This window comes from Ovis canadensis, chromosome 21 (genome assembly GCF_042477335.2).
Source record: "Ovis canadensis isolate MfBH-ARS-UI-01 breed Bighorn chromosome 21, ARS-UI_OviCan_v2, whole genome shotgun sequence".
NCBI classification, from domain to species: domain Eukaryota; kingdom Metazoa; phylum Chordata; class Mammalia; order Artiodactyla; family Bovidae; genus Ovis; species Ovis canadensis.
The window spans coordinates 66,425,362-66,437,486 of NC_091265.1; the positions used below are offsets into that span (position 1 = coordinate 66,425,362).

The window sequence follows — 12,125 nt, forward strand, 5'->3', positions numbered from 1 at the left end:
TCCTGAGCCATGGGTCACCCCAGGGTGCAAACCCTCCCTCCAGCTCACCTGTCTCTCCTGCTCACATCTGCCTCTTCCCAGCTCACCTGTTTCCCTCCAGCTCACACCTGTCTCTCTTCCCAGCTCACTTGAGTCGCCGTTGCTCACCTGCCCCATCCCATCCCAGGAGTCCTCGCCAGCCTGCCTGCCACCAGCACCCATGTTAATTCTCCCAGGAGTCCCTCAAGACCCTGGAGGGACTCTTCCCACCGGCACACCCACCACTTTGCGAGCCCACCCAGGGGCAGCAGGGCAGCCCCTCGATCCCCTCTTCTCTTTAGCTGGACGGACTCCTCACCAGACAGCCCCGTCTCAGCCCCCATCTCCTCCCCGCTGGACGAGGGGTTTCCAAGGGCGGACTCCACCTACTCCGGTGGACCCCAAGCCCACCTCCCTCCTGTCCTCCCCAGGGTCCTCGTAGCCGACGGGTGCCGAACCCCCCACCCCGGCTCTGCTGTGCCCTGGGGGATGCACTGCTGACTTCCTGATGGGGCTGGGGGAGTGACGGTGGCACAGCCCGGCCTGGCCTCCTCGGTCCCTGCTGGACCCTCTGGGGGTGCCTCCCCGCCTCCCCCCAGCTGAAGAAGCCTCTCCTGGACAAGCGAATGGGCTCCACCCTGCAGAGCGACACCCGCCCCAGCGGGCCTGGAAGGCCCTGCCCCCCGACCGACCGGAAACCCTGGTGCAGCCAGGCTGAAGACCCTCGCCAGGCCGCCACAGAGGCGGCGCCAGGCCGTTAAGGGCAGCTGTGCGGAGATGACGTCCTGACCACCTCGCCAGCCTTGACGGGGAGACCCAACACCACAGGAGTGACGGACCCCCCGCCCTGAGCCCAACGCCAACCGGGCAAAACAGAACCACTCGTGGCTAGTCACAACAGAAGTGCGAGCGGGACCCTGCGGCCACCAGAGGGACGTCCAGCCAGACGGAGGGGGTGGCTCTGTCCACACCTGCCCTCCATGCCTGCAGCGTCCCCCACCCCACATCTGATTCCCCGAAGGCAGTGTCTCAGGGGAGAGGGGTGGGCCCGCCTCCCAGGAGGACCTGCTCCCCCAGGACCCGGGGCCAGAGTGGCGGGACCAGCCACCGCACACGGCCCACCGCCACTGACGTCTACCGCCAGCTCCCCTATACAGAGCCTTGGCAGAGGGCAGGCCACGCGTGGGGAGGTCGGAGGCGTCCATAAGACGAGGGGGGCTGGGCTGGACCCCCCACACTCCGGGCCTGGGGGCACCGCACAGCTCAGGGGGAGCCGCTCCCCCGCAGAGCACTGTTCCCCGAGGGCTCCTGGCAGGAAGCCTGGCCCCCAGATGAGGTCAGGCAGTTACCTCAGGAGTGAAGGGACAGGCCTGGGAAGCCACAGCTTTCTGGGCATTTGCTGCCAAAGAGCAGCCAGCAGGCCAAGTGAGCAGGCCTGGTGGACGCAGGCCACGAGGCGCCGTGTCCACCCAACTCTAGACGACCCTGCCACAGAAGGGACAAAGAGCCGGGCCAACAGGAAGCTGGCGCTCCAGCCGTCAGGGTCTCGGGGGCAGCTCTGAGCACTCAGGCCAGGAGGAGCAGGGGCAGACAGACCCCCAGAGGGGCCTCAGCCAGAGAGCGGGCCCCACTCCGAGACAGGGGCCCGAGGAGCTGCTTCTAAACTTCGCGGGGCCTGCTCTTCACACGCCACACATGTCCTTTTGTGCTCATCACTGTTAACTACAGTGGGAACCTCCTGTAATTAACTGCACGAGAGAACAACTCAGGAAGAGTACGGAGACCAGCCCTACCCACGGAGACACGCTGCCATATAATCCACTGCTGTCACCCCTCACAGGCCGATGTTTCCTTATAACAACATTTTATTGGTGCAATAATTAGATTATTTCACTGCCTCCTGCATTCTGCTGCCCCACGCCCCTCCGCCATCGAGGATTTCACCAACGGCGGTTGTTTTTGCCAGGAAACATGCGTATTTTGAACTCAGCTGAACAAGGGCTGTCTGCCACCTCCTCCTTGAACCCGGCCCGCCACCCCCACTTCCAAAGCCAGCTGCACCAGAGCCCAGGGCCCCAGGTGCCTTGGCATTTGGCACCAGCGAGGGCTATCCACCCAGAAGGAGGGGGAGAGCACCCACCTCCCCCGCCCAGGCACCCTCTGTCGGCCTCAGTTACATCACAGCCCCCACCCAACCCCCACCCAGCCCCGAGCTTGGCCCACTTTCCTGCCACCTCCAGGCTCTGCCTCTGGGCCACCCTGGGGGGCCTGGGGAGGGCCGGCAGCGACCCTGGCTGGAGCGGCTCCCTCCTGGACCCCGCGCCTGCCGCACCCTCCTCTGAGGTCCCAGGAACTTCCCAGGGAGACAGGGGCAGGGATCAGTGCCAATCGGACCTCTGGGCCGCGAGAGAGGCCCAACCAGCGGCAAGAAGAAAATGGCTGAGCGCAGCCTCTCACAAAGCAGATGGGGAACTGGCCGCCGGCTGGGTCTAACCCAACTGCCAGAAAGACCGCCGGCCAGGAGCAGCCGGTTAGCCCCCTCCTCCCCCGGGCCGCGGGTCTGCCCCGCTGCCTGTGTGGGATCCCGGGCCGGGCTCTGCGCTCGGGCCCGTCGGCAGCCTCCCTCTCCCTCCCCCGGGGGAGCGCAGTGTCGCAGACGAGCCGAGGCGGGGAGGAGAGAGAGGCGCTGTCCAGCCCCGTGAGTGGCCCGGGCGCTCTCCCACTCCCACCGTGAGGGACGGCCGGGCCTGGCCGCAGCGGCCGGTCCCCGCAGGACGCGCGCGGCGACCTCCCCGCGCGCCGGCCGCCGGAGTTGGGGTCGCGGCCGGGGGCGCGCGGCCCGGGACGCAGCTGCGCGGGCAGCACGCCGATTAGCGCGGCCGCGGCAGACGGCAGATGGGCGCCCGCCCGGCCCCCTCCTTCCGCGGCACAATGGGCCGGGCCGCTGGGGCTCACAATGCGGCCGGGCCCGCGCACCTGCAGCCGGGCCGAGGGGCGCTGGCCGGGCCCGGGCCCCGCCGCTCGCGCCGCGTGTCCTTGGGCCGCGCCCGGCCGACCGCTACCGCGCGGCCTGCGGGGCTCCGCGGCGGGCCTGGGCGCCCGGCCTCCTATTGTTCGCGGCTCCCGGCCGGATCCGCGGGCCCGGCCTGCGGCGCCCAGCTCGGGGCGGCCTCCTTCCCCGGCCCCCGCGCGGCGCTCCCGGGCCGCGGGCCTGCGCGCCCCCGGCCCTCGCGGGTCCCCTGGCTCCCCCGGCGCCCATCGGCGCCCCTGGCCCTCCGGCCCCGCCGCGGGCCGGCGTCCCGGCCCCGGCCGGCGCGCACGCACCTGTCTGCCCCTTGCCCAGGGTCTTCTCCAGCCGGTAGGGCCCCACATACTGCGCGTGCTGCGCCCCGCCGCCGTCCTTCCCCGTCGATGTCATCGCTCCCGGGCCCGGCGCCGGCGAGGTGGGCGCCCCGGGCGGGCGCGCGGGCGGGCGGCGGCAGGGAGGGGCCGCGTCCGCGCGAGTCCGTCGGTCCGTCGGCTGGGCCGGGTCGGCGGCGCCCGGCGGGCCGCGCTCGCTCCGAGACCCCGCGCCTCCCCCGCGCCGCCGCCCCCCGCGCCTGCGCCCGCTCAGCTACGGCCGGCGCGCGCTGCCTCCGCCTCTGCGAGAGGACCGGGAGGGCGGGGGCACAAGGCTTCCGCCGCCGCCGCCGTCGCCGCCGCCGAGGCCCGCGCCCCGCGCCCCGCGCCCCCCGCGCACGCCCGTCCGTCCGTCCGCGGCCGCGCAGCCGAGCCGAGCCGAGCCGAGCCGAGCCGAGCCCGCACGAGCGCAGCCCGACGCAGCGGCGGCCGCGAGTGGCTCCCGAGCCGGCCAATCAGCGGCGCCGACCAATCAGCGGCCTCCCCTGCCGGCCCCGCCTCCGCCCCGTCCGCCAGGCCGAGGCCGGCGCTCCCGGGAGCTGGTCTCCGGGAGGCGAGGCCGGGGCGGTGTCCGGGCGGGGCCGGGGCGAGGCCGCGGCGGGGGCGGGGCCTGCGCGTCTCCCGCCCCCTGACCTCCGCCCACCGCCCCCAAGCCCCCGGCCCCGCCCAGGGGGCGAGCTGCGGCTGCCCGGCGGCCCGCCTTTAAAGCGCATCCCAGGACCGGGCAGGCGGCAGGCTCTGGGGTGGACGGTCTGCGACCCCGGCTCCCGGCGCCGTCCCTGCTGGGCTCGACCACCAGGCTGGAAAGGCGTTACTAGCCCCTCCGCACCCCCCTCGCGGGGGCTGCGGCGCTGCGTGGCGCGTGGCCCAGCCGTGACCTTGCGCGCCCGGAGGCAGTGCCCGGGACACTGCGCTCCTCCACTCCGTTTTCCCGGGTACACGAAGGTGACCAGCACAGCGGAGTCAAGAACTCATCCAAGGCTACACAGCAGGCCTTTGTGCTGGCCCACCCCGCAGAGGGAAGCCTGACCTGGGGGGCCCCCTGTTTCTTGCGGAAAACACACGTGCTTCCTGAGCCAGGGCCGCAGAGGCGGGGGGTGGAGGAGGGGAGGTGAGGGCCGGGAGCAGGGAGCGCCAACCGTGCAGGAGCGGCCCGCACCCTCTGAGCCGCTGGGTGCCCTGCTGTGGCTCTGATCTGCCGCCAAGTCCTGGGTGGCCACCTTTCTCCAGCAGGTTTTCTGCGGGCTCCGAGGCCCCAGCCCCAGCCCGCACTCCAGTCAGGGTAATGCCCTGCTCCGGCCCAGCCTGAAGGGAGGGCTGTGTCAGCTCAGGGAACCCGCAGATCGTCCCAGCACCCGCGCTGTGAGGGCCGGCTTGCGTTTTTCTCCCCTCTCTCCGCTCAGGAAAGGGAGACAGCCCTCCCAACCCCAGCCCTCCGCCTGTGCAGGCCCCCCCCCCCCCCCCCCGCCGCCGTGCTTCCTGCTTGTTTCTTAAAACGCTGCAGACTGAGTGAGTCTTCAGGTGGCAGGTGCTGGGTTCTCCAAAGGTGTGCAGAGCCTCACCCCACAGAACAGACTGCTGCAGACAGCTCCAGGCTTGAGGGGTGGGCACAGGTTTAACTGGATATACGGAGAGTTTGGGACTCTGGACGGGAGACTCCAGGGGCTGAAGGCACAACAGGAGTCGTCAGGTCCGGATGGGCAGGACTCGGGCCAGGGCCATCGGCACACAGAGGAGGGCAGCATGCCCAGGCATCCGAAGGGGGGCAGCTGCCAGGGAAGGGACATAGCCTGTGGCCTGCCTGTCTTGCTCTGCTGGAGCCGTGCCTGCTGCGGCCCCCTGGTTTCCCCAGCCTGCAGGACTTACCAGACACATCCTTGTGCCCTCAGTAGCACTGGCCAGCTAACAGTTCTTATCTGGATACTCTTGGGCTAAAGCACCTGGCTTTCAAGATTCCCACCCCCTGCCCACACTGCACCCTGTGCCCCTGGGGTCTTCCCTCTCTGGACACTTCCCAGGCTCCTGTGTCCGTGCAGCCCACACCCATCGTCCTTTCTCAGGGCTCCGTGGGGGACCCTCTGCTTGCCTCTCCTGTCTACTTCCAGCGTATTCCTGAATCACCCTTGCCCGCTCCGCCCTCACTCCAGGGCCACAGGGCAGCCTCCCTCCTGCACCTCTCCTGCTATCGGTTGCACAAACTCTCACACTTAACACAGCACAGAACCATCTTTGTGCACGGCCCCTCCTGGCCGGGCTTCCGTCCACCTGGCCCAGCACTGGCCTTGATGCAGAGAAAGTCCAGGTGGGAGGCCTGACTGGAGGATCTCAGCAAACCTTTAAAGGAGAAATAACACGGTCACTGCAGAGTGCTTTCAGAACAGAGAGGAGGAGGGAACTCTTTCGTGAGACCATCTTAACCCTGGTACCAAGTCCAGAGAGGACACGACATGAAAAGGAAGTTTAAGTCCAGTACCCTTCATGAGCCCAGACAGAAGCACTTAACAGAGTATTAGAAGAAGACAAGGGCTTCCCTGGTGGCTCAGTGGTAAAGAATCCACCTGCCAATGCAGGAGACACAGGTTTGATCTCTGATCCTGGACAAGCCTCGGAGCAACAGCTTCGGAGCCTGTGCTCTCGAGACCGGGAGCTGTGACTACTGAACCCCTGTGACGCAGCTGCTAAAGCCCAGTGCTCCAGGGCCTGTGCTCCGCAGCACTGGGGCTGTCGCAGCGAGAAGCCCGCAGACCACGGCTGCAGAAAGCCCGCAGGCAGCAACGAAGACCCAGCACAGCCAAAAATAAATAATTTTTTTTTTTTTTACAAAAAGACAACACATATGACCAAGCAAGGCTAATTCCAAGAATGTAAGTTACTATCACATTTCAGAACTGACAGTTCACAATGCGAGTGGTCTGAAGCAGAAAACCACAAAAGTATTTCAATAAATGCAAAACAATTCAGGCATTTGGCAAAATGCAACACCCATTTATGGTTTAAGCACATACACACACGTCAGTAAACTGGGACGAACAGGAGCTCCTTCAACGGACAAGGGCTTCCCTGATGGCCCAGCTGGTAAAGAATCCGCGGGCGGGAGACCCCAGTTAGATCCCTGGGTCCGGAAGATCCCCGGGAGAAGGGGTAGGCTACCACTCCAGTAGAGACGGAAATGGCAGCCCGCTCCAGTGTTCTTGCCTGGAGCATCCCAGGGACGGGGGAGCCTGGTGGGCTGCAGTCCATGGGGTCGCACAGAGTCAGACACGACTGAAGCGACTTAGCAGCAGCAGCAGTCAGTATTCCTGGGCTTCCCTTGCGGCTCAGCAGGTAAAGAATCCGCCCACAGTGCGGGAGACCTGGGTTGGGAAGATCCCCTGGAGAAAGGAAAAGCTCCCCACTCCAGTATTCTGGCCTGGAGAATTCCATGGACTGTAAAGTCCATGGGGTCCCAAAGAGTCGGACACGACGGAGTGACTTTCGCTTCAGCTGAGAAAGCGGATCTAGAAAAACCCAATGACGTTACACTCGATGGTGAAAGACGGAGTGGGAATGAGGTCGAAACACCCGCTGCCACCAGGGGGCGCTAGTGGTCAAGAGCCCTCCTGCCAATGCCGCGGACTGGAGAGATGGGGGTTCCGTCCCTGAGTCCGGAACACCGCTGGGACGAGGGCATAGCAGCCCGCTCCACTATCCTTGCCTGGAGAACCCCACGGACAGAGAAGCCTGGTGGGCTACAATCCATAGGGTTGCAAAGAGTCAGACACGACGGAAAAGACAGCACACATCCATCACCACTTTACTAGAGCACCTAGCCAAAGTAATAAGGCAAGGAAAATAATATTTTCATATAACTGGAAAGGGAAAATTGAAACAATCTTGATCCACAGATGACACAGATGACATTTTTGTCTGTAGATTAAACTACATGATACTCCTAGAACTAACAAGTGAGTTTGGCAAAGTCACAAGATAAAAAGCCAAAATATAAAAATCCTGTCTCTGTGTCCTAACAGTGGACAAATAGAAGTTGAAGTTGTAAGAACAATATAACTTTTAAACAGAATAAAACACCATGAATTATTTAGAGAAAGTGTAAGAACAATGCAACTTATAAATAGAATTTTAAAAACCATGAATTATTTAGAGGAAAATTTAACAGAATATGTGTGAGACATGTACCCAAAAAACTATAAAATATCGCCGAGAGATCTAAGAAGACCTAAATGCATGCAGAGCCATGCCATGTTTGTGGTCAAGCCAATCCTGGACCCACTCACCCAACGTGCAGCAAAGCCAAAATCTTCTGACCCCAGGTTGTGATGAAGAAAAGTGCATTTCATTGCAAGGTCAACCAAGGAGAATGGGCAGCTCAGCTTGTGCTCAAAAGGCACAAACTCCCCTACAGCTTTCAGGGAAGGGATTTTATAGACAGTGTGGGGAGGGGGGGGGGTCACAGGGTGTGCACAGTTCTCTGATGGGTTGCTGGTGAAGTGTCAGGAATCTCAGTCATCAACCACCCAGTTCCAGCCAGTCTGGGGTCTCCATGCTGGTGGTCAGCTTGCAGTTAACTTCTTCCACCTGCGAATCAGCTCGAGGCCGTGGCTCAGAGCATTTCCCACGGCCCTTGAGAGGGAGCCTGGCCTTTGACTCTCGTTATTTTTCATTCTTGACTCCTTGCCTTTGTGTATGCCTTTTCTCACTTCTCCGATTAAATTTGCTCTTCAGAACTCAGGGAAGGCCTCGGAGGCTGAAGCCTTCCTGTGTACAAGAGGTGTGGGACCCGGGGGGACTCTGTGCCTGAAGCCCCCACAGGGTCCCGTTCAGTCTCGTGGTCATGGGTTCCAAGACTGTGTTGTTAAGGTGCTGATGCTTCCCCATAGTGATCTCTAGGTCCAATGCGATTCCCAGCAAAACCACCCAATTTTTAAAAAGACTTTGAAAAGATGATTCCAAACTGTATAAAGAGATACAAAGGACGAAGAAAATTCCAACAATAATAAAGAAGAAGGAAGTTGAGAGACTTATACTACCAGATTCCAAGTCTTATAAAGCTATAGCAGGTAAGACAGAACAGTGCTGGCTTAAAGATAGATAAAGCAAAGGGCGAGACTAGAGCTTAGAGCTTTGTCCCTGCATTTATGACAAGAGGGTCTCAACAAAGGTGCAGAGGCCATCCACAGAGAAAAGACACTCGTTCCAGCAGAAGGCGCAGAGATAAGTAGGCAGCAGCTGTTAATAAAGGAACCTGGGGCCTCCCTGGTTGTCCAGCGGTTAAGAATCTGCCCTGCACTGCACGGGACACCAGCTCAATCCCTGGTCCAGGAAGATCCCACGTCTTGGGGCAACTAAGCCCGGGTGCTATGACTACTGAGCCCAGGCTCTAGAGCCCACTAGCTGCCGGGGCTGCCAGAGTTAAATAAATAAATGGAACTTTAAAAAAGAACCGCAAAGCTCACTCACCATCTTTGATACAAATATCAACTAGACGAATGCTTATTCATATTAACTAGCAATTGTACAGATAAAAATGTAAGACTTATAGACATAAAACTGCTAGAAGAAAAGAGAAAAACAATGTTCTGTCCTTGAGTTTATGTGAAGACTTTTCTAGATAAAATACGGAAAGCACAAACCATACAATTTTTAAAATAATAAACTGGACCTCATCAAAATTAAAAATATTTGTGCTCCATGAAAACACTGTAAAGAAAATGAAAAGCCACAAGTTGGGAGAAAATGTTTGCAAAACACATTCCCAATAACAGATTCGCATTTTCAGTAGACAAAGAACACCTGCCACTCAGTAAGAAGGCAGCTTGATTTAAAAACTGAGCAAAACAGGACTTCCCTGGTGGCACAGCGGATAAGAAGCCAACCGGTCAATGGGGGGCCTGGAGAAGTTTCACGTGCCGCGGAGCAGTAAGCGCACGCGCCACAGCTGCTGGGCCCGCCTGCTGCAGCCTCTGAAGCCGATGCTGTGGGGCCCGTGAGCCGCAGTCGACCAGCCCCTGTGTTGCACCTACTGAAACCCGAGCACGCTACAGCCCGCGAGCCGCGACCGCTGTAGCCACCGGCGCCCGTGTGCCTGGAGCCTGCGGTCCGCAGCCAGAGAAACCGCGGCAATCAGAAGCCCACTCACCGCAACGCGGAGGAGCCCCGCTCGCCCCAACCAGGGAAAGGCCCCCGCGGCAGCGAAGGCCCAGCCTACACAGATAGAACACCAGTTTAAGACTGGGCCAGGCGCTTCAGCCAAGAAGGGAAAAGCATGGCAAATAAGCACGTGGGGGGAAATGGCCGCAGAGATTGGTCACGCCATCCAGGAAAGGCGCAAGCGCAGCTACAGGCCTGTCGGAACGACTGAAACTCCCCGTGCGGGCAGTGAGCACCTCTTGCTGGAACTCTTGTGTGTGTTGCTGACGGGGATGCAGACGCCTGGCCGCTTTGGAAAGCGGTTTGGTAATTTCTTATAAAGGTCAACATACACTTACCACGCAATCCAACAATCCCACTCATAGGTATTTTCCCAAGTAAGCGAAGCTCGGCCCACTTGAGCCAGCATGCCAGTGTTCACAGCAGCTTTGTTTTTTGTTTTGTTTTATTTTAGTCTGTGTGGAACCAGAAGCGTTGCTACTTGAACACATCATGGTTTAGATTATTACACATGACGGTTGTACTGAAAACAGGGGCGTCTCCAAGTTACAGGCTGTCTGAAACTGCTTTCTCTTTTTGAATTAATTTTCATTGGCATTTATTGATTACAGCGCTGTGTTAGTTTCTGCCGTCAGCAGAGTGAACCAGCTGTGCGTATACGTATCGGGGGTTGCTGCTGTTGTTAAGTCGCTCAGTCACGTCTGGCTCTTTGTGGCCCCCTGCACGGCAGCCCCCCAGGCTCCTCTACTCACGGGTATCTCAGGCAAGAATACTGGAGCGGGCTGTCATCTTCTCCTGTGGTCCAGGGACGGAAACCAAGTCTCCTGCGTCGGCTGGCAGGTTCTTTACCACTGAGCCACTTGGGAAGCCCACGTATACGCGTACGTGTGTGTGTCTATATCTGTCTCTCTATATATATTCCTTCTTTTTGGGGATTTCCTTCCCATTAGGTGCTCGCAGAGCACTGAGCAGTTTCCCTGAGCTGTTCATACAGTAGGTCACAGCAGCTTTATTCATAATGGCCCCAAATTGGAAGCAACCCAAATGCCCTCCAGTGAGCGGCAGGATGAGTAGGCCGGGGTCCATCCCCACTGTGGACACCTGCCCCACAGTAAACAGGACTGGGGCGAATGCCCGCCATGACTCAGATGAATCTGGGCTCAAGGGGCGTGCAGTGATGTCACGTGTGACCCTGTAGAAGAGGCAAGACGGCCGCTGAGGGGAGCAGACGGGGCGGCCAGGTGCAGGGCGGGGACAGAGGTCGCTGGCAGAGGGGGACGCTGCAGGGGACAGGCGTGCTCTAGGGCCCTGTGGTGGTGATGCAGCTGTGGCTTTTGTCAAGCTCGTCGAGTTACACACGTAACCCAGGCAGTTTTGCTGCCTGTGAATTTTGCTTGGCTAAAGCTGACTGGCACAAATGGGATCTACCCAAGGAGCTGAGGGCCAGGTGGGGAGAGAAAGCCTGCGTCCTCTGCCCGTTTTCAGCACTCCCCGGCTGTGGCCAGTGAGCAGCAGAAGGCCTCGCGGAGGAGGTGGGCTTGAGCTGCCTGAGGGCCCGAGCGCAGAGGAGAGGGCAGGGGTACCCGGCCGCCGCTGCGCCTTCCCACATCTACTGCACCGGGTCAGCGTGGATCCTGTGGGTCCACAGTGCCCACAGCCCATGCACAGACCCTCAGGAGGACGATCTGGAACGAGCAGGCTTAGTCACTCAGCTCCGTGAGGGGCAGAGGGCAGTGGACCAGCCGCGGCAGGAGGGCAGCCTGTGGGGCTCAGGCCCAGCAGCTCCCCCGGGAGGGGGTCCGGGGGCCACACGGGACATCTGGCTGGCCGTGACTGCAGCAGAGGGTCTCTCTCGCCTGCCCACCGTCCTGCCCACTTGCATCCCCGGGGACAGAGGCTCCGGCTCCACGCGCCAGCTCTTGCTTTTTTTTTTTTCAGCTCTTGCTTTTTGAGGCCAAGTGCAGGTGGACTCATCACTCACTCCCTCCACGTGGCCTGATGAGGCTCGTGGCCGCAGGGATTAAAGACGGGGTGGCAGCCTCTGGACAGAGAATCATGCGCGTAGATGATTACGAGGCCTGGTGGCACAACTGAGCTGGGGAGACGCTCACAGCCCTGAGTCACCAAGTCACCGCCATGAAGGAATGTGATGCTGGGTGGGAGCGAAGCCCCCAGGGAGGGTGTGCAGCTCTGAAGACAGGCCAGAGGCCCACGGAGAGATGGGACCCTGGGCAGGCCTGCAAAGGCAGAGGAGGCGGACCAGGGGGCCCAGGATGGGAGGAGGGGCAGAGGGGGCGCAGGGCGGGTGGGACCACGTGTCCCCAGGCTCCGTGGGGAAGGTGGTGCTTGTGGGGGTCTTGATTACCAAGGAGCATGTGCTCATGGGGAGCATTTTGACACAAGTGTCGTGCTTCTTTTGTCAAATGTATTCTTAAGTATTTTATTCTTGATGATGTCATTATAAGTGTCAGTGTTTTCATTTTCGGATTGCTCTTGCTAGTGTATAGAGATGCACGTGGTTCTTGCGCTGCCTCTTGTGAACCTGCCTCCCTCACTGGTCC

At 60.7% G+C, this 12,125-nt stretch overlaps 1 protein-coding gene across 16 annotated transcripts in view; it reads right to left on the minus strand.

Moving 5' to 3' along the window:
• BRSK2 (BR serine/threonine kinase 2) overlaps positions 1–3,576 on the minus strand; it is a 48,235-nt gene extending 44,659 nt beyond the window's left edge. For 5 of the 16 annotated variants that reach the window (XR_011251800.1, XR_011251799.1, XM_069565816.2 and 2 more), the window contains exon 1: positions 3,343–3,570. Coding sequence is in view for 9 of the 16 variants with exons in the window: in XM_069565816.2 (XP_069421917.1) it covers positions 3,343–3,436 (94 nt within the window). In the remaining 7 variants the exon portion in view is untranslated. Of the gene's footprint in view, positions 1–3,342 lie in introns of all 16 variants that reach the window. The other 11 variants (XR_011251803.1, XR_011251804.1, XR_011251801.1 and 8 more) reach the window with 4 other exon arrangements.
• Positions 3,577–12,125: the final 8,549 nt, after the last annotated feature.